At 40.8% G+C, this 24,309-nt stretch overlaps 1 protein-coding gene across 7 annotated transcripts in view; it reads right to left on the bottom strand.

Annotated features, from left to right (window-relative positions):
• Window positions 1-289: 289 nt before the first annotated feature.
• The window catches only part of LOC120397527 (sodium channel protein type 5 subunit alpha-like), a 120,796-nt gene continuing 96,776 nt past the window's right edge, over window positions 290-24,309 (bottom strand). For 6 of the 7 annotated variants that reach the window (XM_039523493.1, XM_039523487.1, XM_039523489.1 and 3 more), the window contains 6 exons: window positions 15,389-15,667; window positions 14,591-14,644; window positions 8,170-8,307; window positions 7,402-7,506; window positions 4,735-5,005; window positions 290-2,233 (listed from right to left, as the gene is read on the bottom strand). In XM_039523493.1, the coding sequence (XP_039379427.1) occupies window positions 1,005-2,233; window positions 4,735-5,005; window positions 7,402-7,506; window positions 8,170-8,307; window positions 14,591-14,644; window positions 15,389-15,667 (2,076 nt within the window). In that variant the 3' untranslated portion in view covers window positions 290-1,004. The remainder of the gene's footprint in view (window positions 2,234-4,734; window positions 5,006-7,401; window positions 7,507-8,169; window positions 8,308-14,590; window positions 14,645-15,388; window positions 15,668-24,309) is intronic. The other variant, XM_039523492.1, reaches the window with a different exon arrangement.

The following is a 24,309-nucleotide window of genomic DNA, read 5'->3' as shown; positions in this document are numbered from 1 at the left end:
TGAAAATATGACCCAAAGGAAGACAAATCAGCCACTGAAAAATGAAATGGTTCACACTGAGAGTTTGAACACACATATATATATATCCAACAAGTATTTACATGCATGGGAAAAAAGACTGAACCCAGGTCCAGGAGTAAAGGCCTTTGTGGGATTTTTGTGAGAGCATGATGCCACAAGAGTAGCAAAGACCTTAAGAAAGAAAACATGGTGAACATAACAAGGCCAATGCCATAACTACAAAGGGAAAAGATTCAGGTTTGTTTAAAACAAAAGAAAGTTCTTACTCAGTTCATTACTGTTTCTGGAATGTTAAATGTTACATTTATTATTTCATTATACTGCAGTAACATGACTACAATAGTATATACACCATGGCTATTCTGTTTAAATTCATCGTATTGGAGGAGTTCCAGTACACTATGTCATATCAATGAGTCATGCAATGATTATGCTTGTGATATGTGAAACACAGGACTGAACAGATTGTGAGCCATAAATCTACCAGGTTTATAATCAAAATGTTAATTAGGAATGAATTAAGGCTACATTTCAACCCCCTCCCTACTTCCAAAAAACCCAAACTTAAACTGATATTTATTTCTAGACACCACTAAACTTAACTTCCTTGAACTTGCTCCCCAACAAAGCAAACCAATCTAAAGAAGTAAATGTCTGATTAGCAGAAGTAAGTGGAATACAACTCTATCAACACTATGTCTGGGCCACAGTAACCACATACTAAGGATTCTGCCTTAACTTGGTACTGCCACTGATATAACAGCTGTAACCATACACAGATTCTTCCTGTTCATATATAAATATAAACATTAAGTAAAGTTGAATGTAGCAGGGTCAAAATACCTTACCAACTTCTGCAGTTAAGGGTAAAACCACCACTGTTTCTTTTGCAACTAATGTTTAATAAGAAGGCTGCTTCAATTGCTGTATATTTACATCATTACATGCAAGGAACAATATTTTAAAGCATTCTTAACAAAAATTTAAACAATTGATTCCTTTTCTCTCTCTGCAGATAGTGGACAATTGGTAGGTTCAACACTTTGCGGAGAGTCTGCCATCTTCACCTCAAGGTGCTCATTAGCGGTCCCAGTGACACTGTCATAGGATGGAGGGAAAGATGTTGAGGACACAGTTTCTGACTTGTCTAAATTTCTACCATAATTTTCATTCACCATGAATGCAATGAGGCCTTCTCTCTCTGGAGCATCTTCAAGGATATCACCATCACAGGTTCTATGACGGTATAAAAAAGAGGCCTGCTTCATGGAACGTTGCATCAAATGACTCCTGTAAACCCTCTGGATAATAATGGCAGAAACTTCCTCTTGTTTGTGTCTGATTGTGGTTCCGATTGGTTCATAAGAAAGCTTGGATGGATTGGCAGCCATAAACTTTTCCTCCATATGTACTTTTAGAGTATCCATGTCCCCAGATTCTCCTAGCACCCGTTTAGTGAAAGCAAACAAAATATCCAAACAGTGGATCCTATCTCCACTGACCAAGGGAAGATCCATTGCCATGAGCTCAATTTTGTTTGGTTTGGCTACACGTAAAGGTTCTGCCAGAGCATCTGCAAAGTCTGAAAGTGCTGAATACCTAATAAACTGAGTTGCCTCAGGATCAAATTTCTCCCAGACTTCATAAAACATATCAAAGTCATCTTCACCTAGAGGATCTGTACTTTCCTCAGTGGCAACATTGAAGTTCTCTAAAATAACAGCTATATACATGTTTACAACAATGAGAAATGATATAATGATGTAACTTACAAAGAAAATAATACCCACAGCAGGTTTACCACATTCTCCCACAACATATTTTATGTTTGGCTCACAAAACGGAGGTCCAGTGTTTAAAATAGGACTGAGAAGACCATCCCAGCCAGCAGATGTTGTGATTTGGAAGAGACAGAGCATGCTGTTAGCAAAGGTTTGGAAGTTGAACATGTCATCAATCCCACTCTCCAACTTAACATAAGCAAAGTAAGTCATGCCAATAATGGCGTAAATAAACATGACCAGAAAAAGTAAGAGGCCAATGTTGAACAGAGCAGGAAGGGACATCATTAAGGCAAAAAGGAGAGTTCTAATTCCTTTGGCAGCTCGGACAAGTCTTAGTATTCGTCCAATTCGAGCCAAGCGAATGACTCTGAAGAGTGTAGGTGAGAAAAAATTTTCAAATACGTTAACAATGTCAGAGAGCATAGTGCCTAAAAACAGAAATGAATAATCAGTTAGAATTCCTAATTTTTGCTAATTATTAACTGAAAGACATAATAGTATCAGTAAAAATGTACTAGCACTGATGGAGCTTGATTCTGAAAGGAAAAGGTACACATTTTAAAAAAGTTAAATGGCTTATCTGTAAAAGTTTTGAAATTAAAACAATAATAGACCCTGATGGACAATATTTTTCAAACACTGGAGTACTATGTATGTTGTACCCCTAAAATCTGTATATGAACTATTGTACATGGAAAACATACGAGTAGGTGTTTTATGTGCAGCATTTTGCAAAACCACTGGTACATGTATATTTTTTGTAGGGGCAGGTTATGTAAGTGTATTTTAACGTTTGGCTCTAAATGTTGAAAAAACAAAGCTCATAAAAAAACCAAAACATGACACCAGAGTCATAGGCATTCAGTGCTTAGATACTGTGGTGATGAGGGCCAAAGAAACCAGACAGAGAAAAAGAGATAAACAACAGTGTAATCCATGCTAACAATGAGGCTTTTGGTCCCTTTCTAGTGGCATGACCACACATAGAGGTTTATTAGTCTGTTACTCTAAGCTAATGGACAAGGTTTATTTGCATTAAAAGTAGAGTCTATCCGTTTAGATCCAGGGGCCCAAGTTTCAGTCACTGCAGATGACCAGTCCAGAGGTGGTGTTACACAAGGAAAGACTAAATTCATTCAGGGCTTCCTAAAGTGTCCCATTGTAGCTTCAACTAGACTCATATGACAAAAGAAAAAATGGTAATTGACCAGCTGATGTCTGGAAAAGGCTTGATGTAAATATCTATACTCTTCCCCCCCCATAATGCAAAAGGGTTTCCTTTCTCTTGCTCTCCCTTTAGGTCTATTTATTTTTGCTATTTTCTTGGAATTCTGGTGGAAAGGTGCACTATAGAGAAATACTTCTCTTTTAAGAGAGATTTTTTTCTTAAATCTCTAATCACTTCTTTGCTCCCCATTTTTCACCACTGTCACCAAAGTGGAATCAGGAAGAGGTTTGGATACATTTATCTCAATACTCATACTGCCACACTAAATGGGGCTAATTATGTGGAGAGCAGATATTTTCCTTCCCCATATACCTTCTATCACTTTTGCCTGTATTTGCTTTACAAGTAGTTAAATTAGCAGAACAGAAATTTTATTCCAGCTCTTCACTCCATTTCTGCATTAAACTCCCTTCAAACTAAACTCAACATATTTGGGCCTGATTCTCCTCTCTGTTACTCTAGTACAGTGATGGGCAACCTGTGGCCCGCGGAGCGCACGCAGCCCGTCAGGGTAAGCCACTGGCAGGCCACCAGACCATTTGTTTACACTTGCACAGCTGCCCGCAGATCCCATTGGCCAGGAACGGCGAACCACAGCCACTGGGAGCTGCAGACGGCCCTGCAAGTGTAAACAAATGGTCTGGCGGCTCGCCAGCGGCTTACCCTGATGGGCCATGTGCACTCCGCGGGCCGCAGGCTGCCCACCACTGCTCTAGTATGAATCCATTGACTTCAGTTGAATGACTCCTGATTTCCACCAGTGTGAGAGGAGAATCAAGATAATTTTAGTCTAAATTAGACTGTCAAATTAAATGATACACTTATAACAATATACTACAGGCATGAAGACAAAAATCAATGAGTTTGATGATGACATGAGGATTTTTCCATATAGAAAGATTGCTCTAAAAAGAGAAATTGTCAAAGATAATGTGCTTGTCCACAAGAACTGTTGGAAAATTGTATGACATCTACAAATATTTGGATTTTGAATATTCCCATATGGTTATTCAGGATTTATCAATTAAATTTTGCTATATTTTAATTTCAATTTTTGCAGCTGAGTCTCCTTTACAATGTGAATGTATTGTATATGCTTTAAAAATTGGCAAAATATTTCTTCATGAACCAAAATTATTACAGCTCATGATATCATATAATAAAAGATTATACAATCACTGAAGTCTGAAAAACAATAATCTGAATTTTAGTAAAAGTTAAAATGTTTCACATCCATAAAATAACCCCTAATTAACACAGAAAATTATTAACTTTATCATCTGAACTCTTTTATCAGTGTTATGAGACCAAAGTATAATACTTATTATAACCTGGTGCATTATTTTACAACTTTTCAAACAGTAAGAGAAAGAACACTATCAGAGATTGTATACAATATATCCTTCCACTATAAAAAGTAGTTCCTTTTAAAAGATAAGATAAAACAACAGGAAAAGTTTATAAATTCCTGTTCTGTGCTACTTTGAATATGTTTGTTGGTATTTATTCTTCTGACCTTTCTTTTCTTTCTCTTTTTAAAAAAAACAATCTATTTTGACTACTTTCCCCAACACTTTGATTCTAACATCCTGGGTCCCATTTCGGCAACAGTTTGTGGCCAAGCAGTCAATTGCAACTCACTTTCTTTTGTGAAAACTAAATTTGGGATAGTGAAGAAAATGTCTGTGTATTTTTACCTACCAACAATGGACACGATGACAACACTTAAATCAAAAATGTTCCAGCCATTGGTGAAGTAGTAGTGTCTTAGGGCCAATAATTTCATGATGCATTCTACAGTAAAGATGGCAACAAAGAGTAGGTTGATTTTGTGAAGAATGTCAGTCTTCTCTGAACTTTGATCATCAGTTTCTATCATCATAGTGATCATGTTAAGGCAGATGAGAATCATGATGATAATATCAAAGGCTTGGTTTGTTACGATGTCAAATAAAAACCCTTGGTATTTGTTCTGTAGGATTAAAAAAATAGTATTTAGTATTCATTATGAGAATGTAGGCATGCATAGAATAATAGAAATGTAGGGCCGGAAGGGACCTCAAGAAGTCATCTAGTCCATCCCCCTGCATTGAGGCAGGACCAAGTATACCTAGACCATCCCTGACAGGTGTTTGTCTAACCTGTTATTAAAAATCTCCAATGACGGGGAGTCCACAACCTCCCTTGGTAACATATTCCAAAACTTAACTAGACTGATAGTTAGAAAGTTTTTTCTAATATTGCACCTAAATCTCCCTTGCTTCATATTAAGTTGTTTATTTCTTGTCTGCCTACTGTGGACATTGAGAACATTTGATCACAGTCCTGTTTATAACAGCCCTTAACATATTTGAAAACTGTTATCAGGTCCCACCTCACTCTTCTTTTCTCAAGACTAAACATGCCCAGTTTTTTTAACCTTTCCCCATAGGTCAGTTATCAAAACCTTTAATCATTTTTGTTGCTCTCCTCCAGACACCAGTTTGTCCACATCTTTCTTAAAGTATGGCATCCAAACCTGGACACAACACTTCAGCTGAGGCCTCACGAGTGCCAAGCAAAGCAAAACAATATAACCCAAATATTATCCTTTTTCACAAACAGCATCGCACTACTGGTTCAGATTCAATTTGTGATCCATTGTCATCCCCAGACCCTTTTCTGCACTTCTACTGCCTAGCCAGTTATTCCCCATTTTGTATTTGTGCATTTCATTTTTCTTTCCTAAGTGTAGTACTTTGCACTTTTACTTACTGAATTTCACTGTGTTGATTTCAGAACAATTGTCTAATTTATTAAGGTACAGTGAAACCTCGCTATAACGCAATGCTTGGGGTCCAAAAACTTCCATCGTGCTAAATGTGGGGTCGCGGTATATCAGGGTTTCAACCCAGTCAGTTTGTCAGTCGTCCCCAATGTGGTGCATTGATGTGCACCACCTAGTGCCCCTACTGCTTAGTGCCCAGCAGGGGAAAGGAGCCATGGCCCTGCGCCTGCCGGGGGCAGAGAACTCCGGGGCTGCGGGCGCCGGTGCTCTCTGTCCCCAGCAGGCGCAGGGCCACGGCTTCTCTCCGGCTTCAAGAGGAGCCACGGCTCCCCGCCTGCCGGGGACAGAGAACTCCGGGGCTGCGGGCGCTGGTGCTCTCTGTCCCCGGCAGGCGAGGGGCCGTGGCTTCTCTCCAGCTTCTCCAGGGCTGCAAGTGCCGGTGCTCTCTGTCTCTGGCAGGCCAGAGAGGAGCTGCGGCCCCCCCGCCTGCCGGGGACAGAGAGCACCGGTGCCCGCAGCCTTGGAGTTCTCTGTCCCTAGCAGGCAGGGAGTCACGGCTCCTCTTGAAGCAGGAGAGAAGCTGTGGCCCGTGCCTGCTGGGGACAGAGAGCACCGGCGCCCGCAGCCCCAGAGTTCTCTGTCCCTGGCAGGCACGGGGCCGCAGCTTCTCTCCCCTGCCATGGTGTTGGGGACCACTGGTACAGTACTGTATTATGCCTTAAAGGGGAGCCAACCTATGATTGCATACTTGCAAAGTACTTGCAATCCTACTCAGATTGTTATCATCTGCAAATTTTATAAGTGCTCTCCACTCCATTATCCAAGTCATTAATGAAAATGTTGAATACTGCCAGACACAGGACAGATCCTTCTGGGATCCCGCCCGATACATACATCCAATTTGACAGTGAACCATTGATAAGCACTCTTAGGGCATGGTTTTTCAACCAGTTTTGCACCCACTTTATAGTAATTCCATCTAGACCACATTTAGGGTGACCACACAGCAAATATGAAAAATTGGGACAGAGGGTTGAAGGGGTAATAGGAGCCTTTATAAGAAAAAGACCCAAAAATCGGGACTGTCCTTATAAAATAGGACATCTGGTCACCCTAACCACATTTCCCAAGTTTGCTTATTAGAACGTCATGTGGGACTGTATCAAAAGCCTTACTAAAATCAAGAAATTAAATCTACTATTTCCCCGGGCTCCCCAATCATCCCTAGTAACCACGTAAAATAAATGTATATACTCACTAGTGGACAGCTCGAATCTTTATATATTACAATGTTATTTAATTTCATAATAGGTAGATTATATATTTATATCAGAGTATACAAATCCTGAAGGATAATCAATTTGAGGATAAATATACAAAACAATATTTCTGCATTGACCTTCATAAACATTTAGTCTGTATAATCTTTATAATCAATGACAATTTCTTGGTGCAGAGTTAAGACTATGAACACTGTACACTAATGGAAATAAACAGGTATATTTTATATATAGTCATTTTTTTCACTGGATTAAGTGATTTTTACTATGGATTTTCACTGATTAGAGATATTTTAGTTGGAAGAACTCAGGTGGTCTCACCAATGGCCTTGGGATAGGTTTTTGGGGTTTCTTGGATCCCAGTTTTTTCATTGCATTATAATATTTTCTCTGTTCTTCTGTCATAAAGATGTCTTGTCCACCTAAGTATATGGAGAGAATGCTACTGTTATTTTTAATGAGAAAGAAACATTACTGTCATGCAAGCATCTAAATTATTGGAATCCAACATTTCTTTCTTTTTCTATCCTTTCATCTCATGCTAACCCTTCTCCTAATACCTTATTAAGCCCAAGACAGTGCAGCAAGTTAACAAGATCTCCCAGAGCAGCAGTTCTGTGGTGACAATCTAGTGGCTCAGAAAGCAGGAAAATGATTAGGTTGCTAAGAGCTCAGGCATCTGAGGGAAGGAGCATCTTTCTCCCTGCCCCTCCAACTCATCTTGCTGCTTCCTCCATCTAAGGACCACTGCCCAATCCAAGAGCTGCTTTCAGACCCTGTCCCACAGTGCACAGCTCCTGGGCAAGGGAAGTAGCATTCATGGAACCATTTAGCTGGCTTCATAGACTCTTATGAACAGCGCAGGCCCAAGAGCCAAGAGTTACATGGCTAGGATATAGGAGAATGGTATGGAGAAAGGGAAGCACTTCACTTGTAATGCTGCCTCTATTAAATTCAGTAATGATGCTGCTCCATGTAATAAATGTATATAGATATTTCAGAGCTTCAGTGTACTGCTGGCATGCTCTAGTTTGAAGATAACACATAAGGAATATATCAGGGTCCTGGGGACATATCCAATGTACTTATCTTTTTCTTTTGTTGGTTAAAATTGTCAATAACAACACCGACAAAGAGATTCAGTGTGAAGAAAGATCCAAAGATGATGAAAACCACAAAATAGAGGTACATGTATTTAGAATGTTCCATCTCTGGCTGTTTGTCTTTCTGCAAAAATGATAACCAAGATGAAAAATGACTGAAAACAATATGCCTCTGTTCCTAGAATGAGTTCCAAATCGGTGCTTCGATCCCCACTGTGCAGAGTTCATTGCAGGATATCAAATTTACTATATCACTACAAATCATGAAAAAAGTTTTCTAGTTAAAAACTCCTAGTTGTCAACAATAAGTACTCCTGACAGAATTCTGCGCCCTTGCAGGAGAACAGAATTCATATGGCCTGGATATTTCTGTGCAGAAAAATGCAAAAGAAAGAAAGAAAAATGAAAACCACAAAATAGAGGTACATTTTTATATTATTGTCCTTTTGTGGCTGCAATTCTTTCTGCAAAAATGAAAAGCAAGATGAAAATTGACTGAGAATAGTATGGCCCTGATCCTGGTCCTGGAATGAGTTCTGTATAGGTGCAGGGGTCCTCCCACACAGAGATCCTTGCAGGATATCAAACTTGCTTTATCACTAGCAATGTAGAAAAAAACTGTCTGTAATGCAAAAGAATAAGGGATTATCTACCCAGTGAGTTAGTACACAGCAAGCCAGGGTGGGAATCTACAGTGCACCTGCTTGCTGTAGCTAAACCACACACTGGGACTTTCACTCTGCTGTAGCAGTGAACACATGGTGAACTTTACGCAGTAAGCTGCTGCACTCTAGTTTCACACCCTGGCTTGCTGTGCACTAGCTCACTATAGACAAGCCATAGGTCTTGCATTTCTGTGGTGGTGGGGGAGAAAGGGAAACGGAGACTAAATTTGTAGTGTGATTAAAGTTAAATTCAAGGACACCACAGACAATGTGGATGACAATTTAACAAGGAATAATGTTTTGCCTAGAATTTGATTATCCTTCCTGATAAGCTGAAAATACCTTCTGAAAATAATATGCCAAATTCTCTGTTGGTATGTTTCCATTGAAGTAAATGGGTAGAGAATTTGGCCCAAGGTCTAGTATAACTATTTGTTGTTTTGATTTCCTTTGCAAGCTTTGTTAAGATTGTTCTGTGCAGAACAGATTCCTGTAATTGGCATTGATATTGATTAAATTTATGCTCAGAAACCAATAGGGCAAAATCTCCCATTCCACTAATTGAAGACTAAGAAATTAAAAGATTGAATTTAGGTTTTTTCGCACTTCAATATTCACACAAGGACACAAAATAATGTTTCTCTTTTTATGCATTTGTTTAATATATTATTCATCATAACTAAATATATGCCTGAATCAACTCTCACTGAGGTCAATGGAGTCATTACTGAGTACAGTGAGAGTTGAATTAGACTTTCTCAGCATGATTTTCTAAGGTGTCAAACAATCAACAGTTATCACAGAGGTCAGTGGGATCTGTTGAGTACTCAATACTTGAAAATCAGGCCATTTAATGAGGAGCCTAACTTCAGGTTCTCCTGCTTTTGAAAATCTTGGCCTAGATGTTTTCGTACACATAAATGACACAATGTGGAATAAGCAAAAGAGTATTTCTCATTAACCGCCTGTGTCAATATGATGAAAATCTTGATGTGTACTATCTGGCCAATTGATATGTATTCTATAATCCATTTTGAAAGTATATTAAGTTCACTGCAAATCGACTTAGAGAGGACTAATGTTTGCGTACATGTATCCCACACCCAAACTCCCTCCCGCATTCCCACCCCCTGACCTAGCCCGGAGCCCCCTCTCATACCCTGAACACATCATTTCTGACCCTACCCCAGAGCCTGCACCCCCCAGCCCAGAGCCTATACCCCTCCCACACCCCAACCCCCTGCCCCAGCCCAGAGCCCCCTCCCACACTCTGAGCCCCTTGCCCCACCCCCAAACCCCGAGCCCCCTCCTGCACCCTAAACCCCTCATAGAATCATAGAATCATAGAATCATAGAATTCAAGATCAGAAGGGACCATTATGATCATCTAGTCTGACCTCCTGCAAGATGCAGGCCACATAAGCCGATCCACCCACTCCTTAGCAAGTGAACCCTGCCCCATGCTTCGGAGGAAGGCGAAAAACCTCCAGGGCCATAGCCAATCTTCCCTGGAGGAAAATTCCTTCCCGACCCCAAATATGGCGGTCAGCTGAACCCCGAGCATGCGGGCAAGACTCTCCAGCCAAACCCTCTGGAAAAGGTTACATCATACCAGGCACATAATTGACCTATTGACTAAGCCCGTTATCCTATCATACCATCCTCCATAACCTTATCGAGCTTAATCTTAAAGTCGTGGAGGTCCTTCGCCCCCACTGTTTCCCTCGGTAGACTGTTCCAGTATTGCACTCCCCTGATGGTTAGAAACCTTCGTCTAATTTCAAGCCTGAATTTCCTGACTGACAGTTTATATCCGTTCGTCCTCGTGTCCACATTAGCACTGAGCTGAAATAATTCTTCTCCTTCCCTGGTATTTATCCCTCTGATATATTTAAAGAGTGTAATCATATCTCCTCTCATCCTTCTTTTGGTTAAGGAAAACAAACCGAGCTCCTCAAGTCTCCTTTCATACGAAAGGCCTTCCATTCCTCGGATCATTCTAGTGGCCCTTCTTTGTACCTGTTCTAGTTTGAATTCATCCTTCTTAAACATGGGAGACCAAAACTGCACACAATACTCCAAATGAGGTCTCACCAGCGCCTTATATAACGGGACTAGCACCTCCTTATCCCTACTAGAAATACCTCGCCTAATGCAACCCAAGACCGCATTAGCTTTTTTAACGGCCACATCACATTGCCTACTCATAGTCATCTTGCGATCAACCAGGACTCCTAGGTCCTTCTCCTCCTCCGTTACTTCCAACTGGTGCGTCCCCAGCTTATAACTAAAGTTCTTGTTAGACATCCCTAAATGCATAACCTTACACTTCTCACTATTGAATTTCATCCTGTTACTAATACTCCAGTTTACAAGGTCATCCAAATCTCCCTGGAGAATATCCCGATCCTCTTCCGAATTGACAATACCCCCCAACTTGGTGTCATCCGCAAACTTTATCAGCCCACTCCTACTCTTGGTTCCCAGGTCAGCAATAAATAGATTGAATAAAATCGGACCCAAAACCGAGCCTTGAGGAACTCCACTGGTAACCCCCCTCCAACCGGACAGTTCCCCCTTCAATACTACCCTCTGCAGTCTCCCCTTTAACCAGCTCCTTATCCACCTCTGGATTTTCACTTCGATCTCCATCTTTTCCAATTTAACCAGTAATTCTTCATGCGGTACCGTATCAAACGCCTTACTGAAATCCAGATATATGAGATCCACCGCATTTCCCTTGTCTAAAAAATCTGTTACTCTCTCAAAGAAGGAGATCAAGTTGGTTTGGCACGATCTACCTTTCGTAAATCCATGCTGTAATCTATCCCAGTTGCCATCGGCCTCATGCTCCGGAACCATTCTCTCTTTTAAGATTTTTTCCATGACTTTGCATACTACAGATGTTAGACTAACAGGCCTATAATTCCCCGGGTCACTTTTTTTCCCCTTCTTGAATATAGGAACTACATTAGCTAATCTCCAGTCAGTCGGTACAATCCCCGAATTTAGGGATTTATTAAAGATTGTCGCTAACGGGCTAGCAATATCCCTCGCCAATTCCCTTAATATTCTAGGATGAAGATTATCCGGGCCCCCCGATTTACTTCCGTTAAGCTGTTCCAGTTTGGCTTCTACCTCAGCTACCGTAATGTCTACCCCCATATCTTCATTCCCATCGGTCCCTCTATCACTATTCCTTAGCCCTTCATTAGCCTCATTAAAGACAGAGGCAAAGTATTCGTTCAGATATTGTGCCATTCCAAGATTATCCCTAATCTCCACTCCATTTAAAGTTTTAAGCGGTCCCACTTCTTCTTTCTTGGTTTTCTTCCTATTTATATGGCTAAAAAACCGTTTGCTATTGGTTTTAATCCCCTTCGCTAGATCCATCTCCACTCGTCGCTTTGCCTTTCTCACAGCTTCCCTGCACCCTCTGACCTCAATAAGGTAGGTTTCCTTGCTGATCCCTCCCATTTTCCACTCCTGGTATGCTTTCTGCTTTTTCTTAATGACCCCTCTAAGTCGCTTGCTCATCCAGCTTGGTCTAAAACTGCTACCTACGAGCCGTTTCCCCCTTCTCGGGATACATGCCTCTGACAACTCCTGCAACTTCAACTTGAAGTAACCCCAGGCGTCATCTGCCCTTAGATCCCTAAATATGTTAGCCCAGTCCACTTCCCTAACTAGTCGCCTTAATTTAGTAAAATTAGCCCTTTTGAAATCATACACCCTAGTCTCAGATGCACTATTGATTATCCTCCCATTTATTTGGAAACGAATTAGCTCATGATCACTCGAGCCAAGGTTGTCCCCTACAACAATGTCCTCAACAAGGTCCTCGTTACTCACCAAAATCAAATCTAAAATGGCATCCCCCCTCGTCGGTTCAGCAACCACTTGATGAAGGAATTCATTAGCTATCACGTCTAGGAAAAGCTGAGCCCTATTATTATTACTAGCATTTGTTTCCCAATCTATATCCGGGAAGTTAAAGTCCCCCATGATCAAGCAGTTCCTATTAGTGTTTACCTCCTTAAAAACATTAAAGAGCTCCCTATCCATCTCTAAGCTAGATCCCGGCGGTCTATAGCACACCCCAATCACTATCCTGGATGAGGCTCTGGTAGTTTTCTTCCCCAATGTGACCATTGCCCAAACAGACTCCGTATTGTCCATTGCAGCGCTAGTTATCTCATTACATTTTACCTCATTATTGATATACAGTGCTACTCCCCCACCTTTACCTTTGCATCGGTCTTTCCTAAACAGCACATACCCTTCCATACCTGTACTCCAGTCATGGCTACCGTTCCACCATGTTTCTGTTATTCCTACGATATCCGGTTTCAATTCCCGGACCAGGAGCTCCAGTTCCTCCATTTTGTTACCTAAGCTTCTCGCATTGGTGAACAAACATCCTAATTTTTCCTGTTGGGCTCCTCTCACTCTTTTTACCCAACTTGGTAGGGACACAGTACTTCCAGTATGACTTGTAGATCTAGAATCTGTCCCCCCACTCTTCCTTACACTTAACTGCCCCCCTCTGGCTATATCTGTTATCTTGTTGTCCTCACTCCCAATGTGAAAATTTGGCGTGGAGAGCACCAGGACCTCTCCCGACCGTCTCCCCCCTGGTATGAGTCACTCATACCTGGCTTAATCTCAGAGCCTGCACCCCAGCCAGAGCCTGCACCCCAACCACCTACCCCAGCCCAGTGAAAATGAGTGATTAAGGGAGGGTGGGGGAGAGCAACCGACAGAGGGAGGGGGGATAGAGTGAGTGGGAGGCATGGCAGGTGCGTGACCTTGGGGGAAGGGTGGGCAAAGATGTTTGATTTTCTGCAAATAGAAATTTGGCAACCCTACCCCAAGTACCAGAATTCCAGTCACTTCTGACTGACTTCTGCTATGTATCTCTAAATGTGCAGCAAGAGAAGGCCCAGAATGTATAGAGCCCCGCAGTAAAGCAAAGCACCATTGGATACCCACTCAGAATGCTGACCACTTACTCCACAGAAAGTCCCAGCTGTTTACACACATGGATACATATTGAATCAGAAAGCATTTTTACAAGCTCAGAGAGGTAGCCGTGTTAGTCTGGTTCTGTAAAAGCAGCAAAGAATCCTGTGGCACCTTATAGACTAACAGACGTTTTGCAGCATGAGCTTTCGTGGGTGAATGCCCACTTCGTCGGATGCAAGTTTACAAGCTGTATGCCATCAGTGTGTACTATCTAATATGCACCACTTATTGCCCAAAAATTCATTGTATATGAACTGCCCTTCCACTCTCTGTGTACATGAGACTTCTGTGTTCAGATAGCATCTAACACAATAGAGCCTTGATTCTGATTCGGGCTCTGGATGTTACAGAAATATAAATATTAAATAAAATAATATTTGACAATTTATTTTAAATGGTTGTCATCCACTTTAGTTCAATTGTTCCTAGTTATTTTGTAGGCTTTGAATTTGACAGAAAGCAGCTTCCCTCTAAAACATTCACTGTAGCAATTAACTGTAATTATGGTATTGCAAGTCATTTGCAAGTAAAATGTACATATCAGGTGCTGGAAATAAAGATCAGGGAGTCTTATAAGTGGACACTACCAAGAAAGCAATGAACAGAAAAGACTTATAACATTGTATCACTTAAAACAAATAAGTATGAAAATTATCAAACACAACTAAAAACTGGAGAGATGGTCACCAGGGAAAATATTTAATTTTTGTGACCTACCCCTCGTGCATCTACTGCTGCATACATAATGTCCATCCAACCTTTAAATGTCGCCTAGAATAAAAGACAAATCATTAAAATCATATTCAACTTTCAGGGACAGATGTTTTAGCCTGTTTACAACATCTTTGTGCCACTGAGTTGGTGCAAAGGGGCTGCAGTCTATCCATAAATGCCCAGTAGATTTACTTCTGGTTTGAGGAGATCTCCCTGATGACATATCTGTGACACAGATGGGCCCTAGGCCTCTGCACCCCACCATCTTCTTGCATAGAGGGTATGTCAGGACAGGGAGGATGCAGATTGCGGGTATTTTCTGCCATAGCAGTCCTCCACTTGTGTATGACCCATTAAGGACCTTAATTCAGTGGCAGACTAAAGCTGCCTGACAACAGGTTTAAATTGTGTTGGGGCAGGTGTTGATCCCAAGATTCAGGGAATTGGAACTAGCCCACTAATGCTGTCTTCCCCATTCCCATTTCTGGCAGAGAGAGAGTTTTGCCTTGAGTTTCATGAAATTAAAATAAACATACCATCTTCCCAGGAGCTGCAAATCAGAGTAACGTATGTTCAAATGGTTACATCATCAGTTTGTAGATCACTCCAAGGCCCTACATATCTGTACACTCGAGTAAGAGGCCCCACATAGCCTAACCGTATTGCCAGTCTGAACAAGGGCTGGAGGGGGAGAGAAGGCCCTGCCGGGCCTCTATTACCCACCTTGCACAAAGGTGGGTGAGAAATCAGCACCATGACACCACCCCATTGTGCCAACCAGCAAAAGAAAACAGAACTTACCACCTGAAGAAGAGCCAGATAACCAGAACCAACGTTATCAAAGTTGACTTTAACATTTGTCCAATATATTTTTTGTGTGTCATTATAGGCTGTGCAATCCTGTTTGTTCTTTATATTTGCATTTAATTTTGAATTTTCTTCAGTTAAATTAACGCATTTTTCAAAATTTCCTGCAAATAAGTTCACTCCCATGATACTAAAAATGAGCCAGAAAATGAGGCAGACAAGCAGAACATTCATGATGGAAGGGATGGCACCTATCAATGCATTTACAACCACCTTAAAAGTGAAATGAAAGAAAAGCGTACAGTTATTATAGGCATTATAATAGGTATTATAGACACGAGCATGGCCCTAAATAGCTATTCACTACATTCAACTGTTTTGAAAAACTAAGTAGTCCCTTGTATGCAATGTTTTATTCATTACGGTCCCAGGATATTAAAGAGACAAGGTAATATGTGTTATTGGACAAGATAATATAAAGTAATATATTTTATTGAACCAACTTCTGTTGGTGAGAGAGACAAGCTTTTGGGCCAATACAGAGCTCTTCTTCAGGTCTGGGAAACCTACTCAGAATGTCACAGCTAAATACAAGGTGTAACAGAGTGTTTAGCGTAAGTAATTAACATATATTTCAATGGACCATTCAAGGTGAAGTGATCCATTAACATCCCTCCAGCAACAGGTGACAAAGGAAGGTGGGGGGAAGCAGCTAGGGTGGGAGTTCTTAGTGGGTTATAGATTGTTGTAATAAGCATAAATCCAGTGTCTCTAGTCAGTCCATGATTATAAATGTCTAAAAAAGTTATGAATTTAAGCTCCCATGTCTCTCTTTTGAAAGTGTTGTGCAGATTTCCTTTGAGGAGGAGGTCTGATAGATCAGAAATAAAGTGATCACTTTGTGAGAAGTGTTCACCCACAGGTGATGCAGTGTTTTTGTCTTTTAGCATTTTCCTGTATGAGTTCATTTGAGAGTGTAGTAATTGTCTGGTATTACCCACACAGTGGCACTCCCACTGCCCAGGTCTTGGCCATCGGTTTGGGGGAGCTCTGCATTTTAATTTAATTTTAAATTAAGCTTCTTAAACATTTTAAAAACCTTATTTACTTTACATACAACAATAGTTCAGTTATATATTATAGACTTATAGAAAGAGCCCTTCTAAAAACGTTAAAATGTATGACTGGCATGCAAAACCTTAAATTAGAGTGAATAAATGAAGACTCGGCACACCACTCCTGAAAGGTTGCCGACTCCTGGGCTAGGTGCTTCAAGGCATAATCTCTACTAATGATCTCAAGAGTCAATAAATGCAAAACTGTCACGTCCTGATTAGGACATGGAACTTCTGCTCATTGCTGGTCCCAATTTTGATCTCCAGTAAAGGGCAGCCATGGACTTCAGAGTGGAATCCTGTACCCCAAACAAGAAAGATATGGGTGATATTTACCTTAACACAGGTCACAGCCAACAGGGTGAGCTGGCTTCCCATAGGTGACATTTTGCAAGAGAGGGGTCATGCAGGCCACTGGGTGTTACACCCAAGAAATATCTAAAGATAAAATGGGAGGCTGGACTTCTTTGGGAGGAGTCGGGGGAGCATCAAACTGACTACAGGTGTAGTATGAAACTTACGCTATATTCGGGTGAGCAACATTTAAGATTCATAATAAATTCTAAACCCAGGCAAGTTTTTCTTATATTTGTTTCTTTACAGGTTTCAGACACCTTTCATCACATCAGGAAAAATGGAAAGAAACCGCAAATATTGTACTATTCAAGTTTGCACTTTCTGGGGTTAAATGCTCCAATTACATGGGGAGGAAGAATTTTTAAGTTCTATACAGCTTCTGTAGAAACTATGGAATTTCCCAGACAAAATCTTTAAGATTGTGTTAAAGTTGTAAATAAATATCTTAATTCAAAACAACATTTTTAGAACAGGGTGATTATAAAAACAGGGATAAAATATATAGTTAAGATTCTACAATCTTAATTCTACCCTTATATCCCCACCCAGAAACCTTCTTACATCTACTTGTCCTACTTCATATAATTTCCAGTATGGGCTACAAAGCACCATAAACCAACCAACCATTAACCACAAGTAGCTACAGTCTAATTGTCGATCACTTTTCAATTAACTTCCTCTTTATACATCAGGGAAATATAACCTAGATGGAGTTATTATAAGATGGGGGCATAACTGGTTGGAACACTGTTCCCAGAGAGAAGTTATCAGAGGTTTGCAGTCAAGCTGGAAGGACATATCAAGTGAGGTCCCTCAGGGATCAGTTCTGGATCCGGTTCAGTTCAATATTTTAATGAATTATTTAGATAATGTCATAGAGAGTACACAAAGTTTGCAGACAAAACCAAGCTGGGAGGAGTTGCAAATGCTTTGGAGGATAGGATTAAAATTCAAAATGATCTGGACAACCTGGAAAAATGATCTGAAGTAAATAGGATGAAATTCAATAAGGACAAATGTGAAGTACTCCACATAGGGAAAAAAAACCAATCAGTTGCACATATACAAAATGGGAAAAGACTGCCTAGGGAGGAGTAATGCAAAAAGAGATCTGGGAGTCATAATGGGTTACGATTGTAATACTGTTGCAAAAAAAAGCAAACATCATTCTGGGATGTATTAGCAAGAGTATTGTAATCAAGACACAAGAAGTAATTCTTCCACCCTACTCTGCGCAGATTAGGCCTCAATTCTGGTTACCACATTTCAGGAAAGATGTGGACAAATTGGAGAAATTCCAGACAAGAGCGACAAAAATGATTAAAGGTCTAGAAAACATGACCTATGAGGGAAGATTGAAACACTGGGTTTGTTTAGTCTAGAGAAGAAGTCTGAGGGGGGACATAACAGTTTTCAAGAGGGAAAAAAATTGTTCTCAGTAATCTCTGAGGATAGGACAAGAAGGCTATAGGCTTAAATTGCAGCAAGGTGGCATAGGTTGGACATTAGGAAAAGCTTCCTAACTGTCAGAGTGGTTAAGCACTGGAATAATTTGCCTAGGGAGGCTGTGGAATCTCCATCATTGGAGATTTTTAAGAGCAAGTCAGACACCTGTCAGGGATAGTCTAGGTAATGCTTGGTCCTGCCTTGAGTGCAGGGGACTGGACTAGAAGACCTCTTGAGGTCTCTTCCAGACCTATGATTTTATGATCAAAGACAGCAACATCTTACTTCATATTCTCCATAGATAGTACAGATAGAGAAAAATTGATATGAGGGATGGTCAACTATCGTCAATAGAGTACAAGGATATTACAACTGATTTGTAATATACAGAGAGTACAGCTTACTATATAGACCTTACTTGCCATATAGAGGCACAGGACCCCCTTGTGGACAGATACTATCTTTATTGCAGGCCTGCACAACTTGTAAAACGGTGAGGGCCATATTACTCCAAAGAAAACAGCTGAGGGCCGAATCCCACCCCCACAGCACCACTGAAACACCCTGCCCAGGCCCCTGAAACACAACCCCCCCAGCGCTGCCCACACCGCGGAAACAAACCCTCCTTCCCCAGCACCGCCCTGCCGAAACAGCTGTGGGCTGAAAAGGAAGGTTTGGGGTGGGGGTGGAGGTGGAGTGATACTTTATTAAGAATTTTTCAGTTAAAGCAAACCATTTTTTAAATTATTTTAATTTTTTTTATGAATCATGGAAAAATGAAAAACACCTGTTCTGTTGAAAGAAAACATTTGTCCTTTTCATAATTACCTTGCAAATTTAATGAGAGATATTACTTCTCTTTTTGGTAACAAGCTTGTTGTATTCAGGGGTCATATTTGAAGTGGATATTTTCATAATGTCTTCCAAATGGTCGTCAGTCAGAGAAGAACGTTGCTTGTTTTTATTCATGTTCATGATGGACAATGCTTGTTCACATATGTAAGTGCTTCCAAAAATGCTGAACGTTTTCAGTGCATCTTCAATAAGATTCTTGTATTTTTCATCATCCAGACTTTTGTAAAAATGCCACAGGCATGTCTTCTGTGCTTATTTCAGTAAACTGCTGAACATTGAAGTTCAATAACCTCCAACTGCAAATCTAGTGGCACTTCCTCTGGATCCACAGAAAAGGGATCTTCAATCAGCTTCAACTGGATGTCTTCTTCTCAGGGCTGGCTCCAGGCACCAGCATTCTAAGAAGGTGCTTGGGGCGGCAATCTACAAGAGGCGGCAGTCCCAGTGTTTTTGCCCCCAAGCAGCACGCTGAATTGCCGCTGCGGACAGTGGGGGCAGTCCATGTGCCGTTAGGGCGACACACACATCTCCGCAGCAGTGGCAATTCAGCAGCAGCTTCTATGTTTAGCTTTCAGCGGTGGCACAGCTTCTATCTTCCGGCTGAAGACAGAAGCTGCTGCCAAATTGCCGCCACTGTGGAAACGCGCGTGCCACCCTAACGGCACGTGGACTGCGACCGCCATCTATGGTGGCAATTCGGCGCTGCTTGGGGACATGGTAGATGAACTGTTTTCAGGGACACCTGATATTGTATACACCATTCCCAAAGAAGTTGCACTTCTTGACATAAGAGTTTTTACCTTGTTTCCCTTGTCCATTTATGTTTCTTTGACCTCATAACTTTCTGTTAGCAGCGTCTCCCCAAATTCAACCCAAATTCTGTTAAATAACCAGAATATAAATTGAAATGATAGGGGGAAGCAGTAGATGTTGTATATCTTGACTTCAGTAAGGCTTTTGATACAGTCTCACATGACCTTCTCATAAACAAACTAGGGAAATACAACCTAGATGGAGCTATTATAAGGTGGGTGCATAACTGGTTGGAAAACCATTCCCAGAGAGTAATCATCAGTAATTCACAGTCAAGCTGGAAGGGCATATTGAGTGAAGTGCCACCGGAATCAGTTCTGGGTCTAGTTCTGTTCAATATCTTCATCAATTATTTAGATAAAGGCATAGAGAGTACACTTATAAAGTTTGTGGACATTGCCAAGTTGGGAGGGGTTGCAAGAATTTTGGAGGATAGGATTAAAATTCAAAATGATCTGGACAAGCTGGAGAAATGGAATGAAGAAAATACGATGAAAATTCAATAAGAACATAAGAATGGCCGTACCGGGTCAGACCAAAGGTCCATCTAGCCCAGTATCTGTCTACTGACAGTGGCCAATGCCAGGTGCCCCAGAGGGAGTGAACCTAACAGGCAATGATCAAGTGATCTCTCTCCTGCCATCCATCTCCATCCTCTGCTGAACAGAGGCTAGGGACACCATTCTTTACCCATCCTGGCTAATAGCCATTTATGGACTTAGCCACCATGAATTTATCCTGTTCCCTTTTAAACATTGTTATAGTCCTAGCCTTCACAACCTCCTCAGGTAAGGAGTTCCACAAGTTGACTGTGCGCTGCGTGAAGAACTTCCTTTTATTTGTTTTAAACCTGCTGCCTATTAATTTCATTTGGTGACCCCTAGTTCTTGTATTATGGGAATAAGTAAATAACTTTTCCTTATCCACTTTCTCAACATCACTCATGATTTTATATACCTCTATCATATCCCCCCTTAGTCTCTTCTTTTCCAAGCTGAAGAGTCCTAGCCTCTTTAATCTTTCCTCGTATGGGACTCTCTCCAAACCCCTAATCTTTTTAGTTGCCGTTTTCTGAACCTTTTCTAGTGCTAGAATATCTTTTTTGAGGTGAGGAGACCACATCTGTACACAGTATTCGAGATGTGGGCGTACCATGGATTTATATAAGGGCAATAATATATTCTCAGTCTTATTCTCTATCCCCTTTTTAATGATTCCTAACATCCTGTTTGCTTATTTGACCGCCTCTGCACACTGCGTGGACATCTTCAGAGAACTATCCACGATGACTCCAAGATCTTTTTCCTTACTCGTTGTAGCTAAATTAGCCCCCATCATATTGTACGTATAGTTGGGATTATTTTTTCCAATGTGCATTACTTTACATTTATCCACATTAAATTTCATTTGCCATTTTGTTGCCCAATCACTTAGTTTTGTGAGATCTTTTTGAAGTTCTTCACAATCTGCTTTAGTCTTAACTATCTTGAGCAGTTTAGTATCATCTGCAAACTTTGCCACCTCACTGTTTACCCCTTTCTCCAGATCATTTATGAATAAATTGAATAGGATTGGTCCTAGGACTGACCCTTGGGGAACACCACTAGTTACCCCTCTGCATTCTGAGAATTTACCATTTATTCCTACCCTTTGTTCCCTGTCTTTTAACCAGTTCTCAATCCATGAAAGGCCCTTCCCTTTTATCCCATGACAGCTTAATTTACATAAGAGCCTTTGGTGAGGGACCTTGTCAAAGGCTTTCTGGAAATCTAAGTACACTATGTCCACCGGATTCCCCCTGTCCACATGTTTGTTGACGCCTTCAAAGAACTCTAATAGATTAGTAAGACACGATTTCCCTTTACAGAAACCATGTTGACTACTGCTCAATAATTTATGTTTTTCTATGTGTCTGACAATTTTATTTTTAACGATTGTTTCGACTAATTTGCCCGGTACCGACGTTAGACTTACCGGTCTGTAATTGCCGGGATCACCTCTAGAGCCCTTTTTAAATATTGGCGTTACATTAGCTAACTTCCAGTCACTGGGTACCGAAGCCAATTTAAAGGACAGGTTACAAACCTTAGTTAATAGTTTCGCAACTTCACATTTGAGTTCTTTCAGAACTCTTGGGTGAATGCCATCTGGTCCCGGTGACTTGTTAATGTTGAGTTTATCAATTAATTCCAAAACCTCCTCTAGAGACACTTCAGTCTGTGACAGTTCCTCAGATTTGTCGCCTACAAAAGCCGGCTCAGGTTTGGGAATCTCCCTAACATCCTCAGCCGTGAAGACTGAAGCAAAGAATCCATTTAGTTTCTCCGCAATGACTTTATCATCTTTAAGCACTCCTTTTGTATTTCGATTGTCAAGGGGTCCCACTGGTTGTTTAGCAGGCTTCCTGCTTCTGATGTACTTAAAAAACATTTTATTACCACCTTTGGAGTTTTTGGCTAGCAGTTCTTCAAACTTCTCTTTGGCTTTTCTTATTACACTCTTGCACTTAAGTTGGCAGTGTTTGTGCTCCTTTCTATTTACCTCACTAGGATTTGACTTCCACTTTTTAAAGGAAGTCTTTTTATCTCTCACTGCTTCTTTTACATGGTTGTTAAGCCACGGTGGCTCTTTTTTAGTTCTTTTACTGTGTTTCTTAATTTGCGGTATACATTGAAGTTGGGCCTCTATTATGGTGTCTTTAAAAAGGGCACATGCAACTTGCAGGGATTTCACTTTAGTCACTATACCTTTTAACTTTCGTTTAACTAACCCCCTCATTTTTTGTATAGTTCCCCCTTTTGAAATTAAATGCCACAGTGTTGGGCTGTTGAGATGTTCTTTCCACCACAGGGATGTTGAATGCTATTGTATTATGGTCACTATTTCCATGTCGTCCTGTTATAGTTACCTTTTGGACCAGCTCCTGCACTCCACTCAGGATTAAATCTAGAGTTGCCTCTCCCCTTGTGGGTTCCCGTACCAGCTGCTCCAGGAAGCAGTCATTTAAAGTATCGAGAAATTTTATCTTTGCATTTCGTCCTGAAGTGAAATGTTCCCAGTCAATATGGGGATAATTGAAATCCCCCACTATTATTGGGTTCTTAATTTTGATAGCCTCTCTAATTTCCCTTAGCATTTCATCATCACTATCACTGTCCTGGTCAGGTGGTCGATAATAGATCTCTAATGTTATATTTTTATTACAGCATGAAATTTCTATCCATAGAGATTCTATGGAACATGTGGATTCGCTTAAGATTTTTAAGGATAAATGGAAAGTACTCCACTTAGGGAGGAACAATCAGTTGAACACAGACAAAATGGGAAATGACTGCTTAGGAAGGAGTACTGCAGAAAGTGATCTAGGAGTCACAGTGGATCATAAGCCAAATATGAGTCAACCATGTAATACTGTTGCAAGAAAAGCAAACAATCTGGGATATATTAGCAGGAGTGTTGTAAGCAAGACACAAAAAAGTATTTCTTCTACTATACTCCATGCTGATTAGGCCTCTGCTGGAGTATTGTATCCAATTCTGGTGGCAACATTTCAGGAAAGATGTGGACAAATTGGAGAAAGTCCACAGAAGAGCAACAAAAATGATTGAAGGGCTAGAAAACGTGACCTGCAAGGGAAGATTGAAAACATTGGGTTTGTTTAGTCTGGAGAAGAGAAGATTGAGGGGGTACATAATAATAGTTTTCACGTATATAAAAGGTTTTTACAAGGAGGGAGAAAGATAGTTCTCACTGACCTCTGAGGATACGACAAGAGGCAATGAGCTTTAATTGCAGCAAGGGTGGTTTAGGTTGAACATGAGGAAAAACTTCCTGTCAGGTTGTTTAAGCACTAGAATAAATTGCCCATGGAGGCTATGGAATCACCATCATTGGAGATTTTTAAGAGCAGGTTAGACAGACACCTGTCAGGGATGGTCTAGATAATACTTAGTCATGCTATGAATGCAGGGGACTGGACTAGATGACCTCTCTAGGTCCTGTCCAGTCCTATGATTCTATTCTATGAAAAAAAATGGTGGTGGTATTGTTGATGACTTGAACAACCTTGTCCTGGTCAGATCAAGAGAAGACAAGAGGAATTGCTCACAGTTCTAACATGTTTATATGTAGAAGAGACTCTTTCTGAGACCATAATGTATGATGATGTAGGAAGGTCACACCTCAGCCTAGTCTGGCGGCATCCATTATCCTCATTAAAGTTGGTTGAAGAGATACAAATGGAAGGCCCTTGCAAACCTCAGAAGGGTTTAACCATTAACAAAGGGACATCAGAACTCAATGGGGAACTCTGACTATCATATCTATGCT

Source organism: Mauremys reevesii, linkage group 2 (assembly GCF_016161935.1).
Source record: "Mauremys reevesii isolate NIE-2019 linkage group 2, ASM1616193v1, whole genome shotgun sequence".
Classification (NCBI taxonomy): Eukaryota; Metazoa; Chordata; order Testudines; family Geoemydidae; genus Mauremys; species Mauremys reevesii.
The sequence above is the reverse complement of the archived record's forward strand: the minus strand, read 5'-3'. Positions and strand labels throughout refer to the sequence as shown.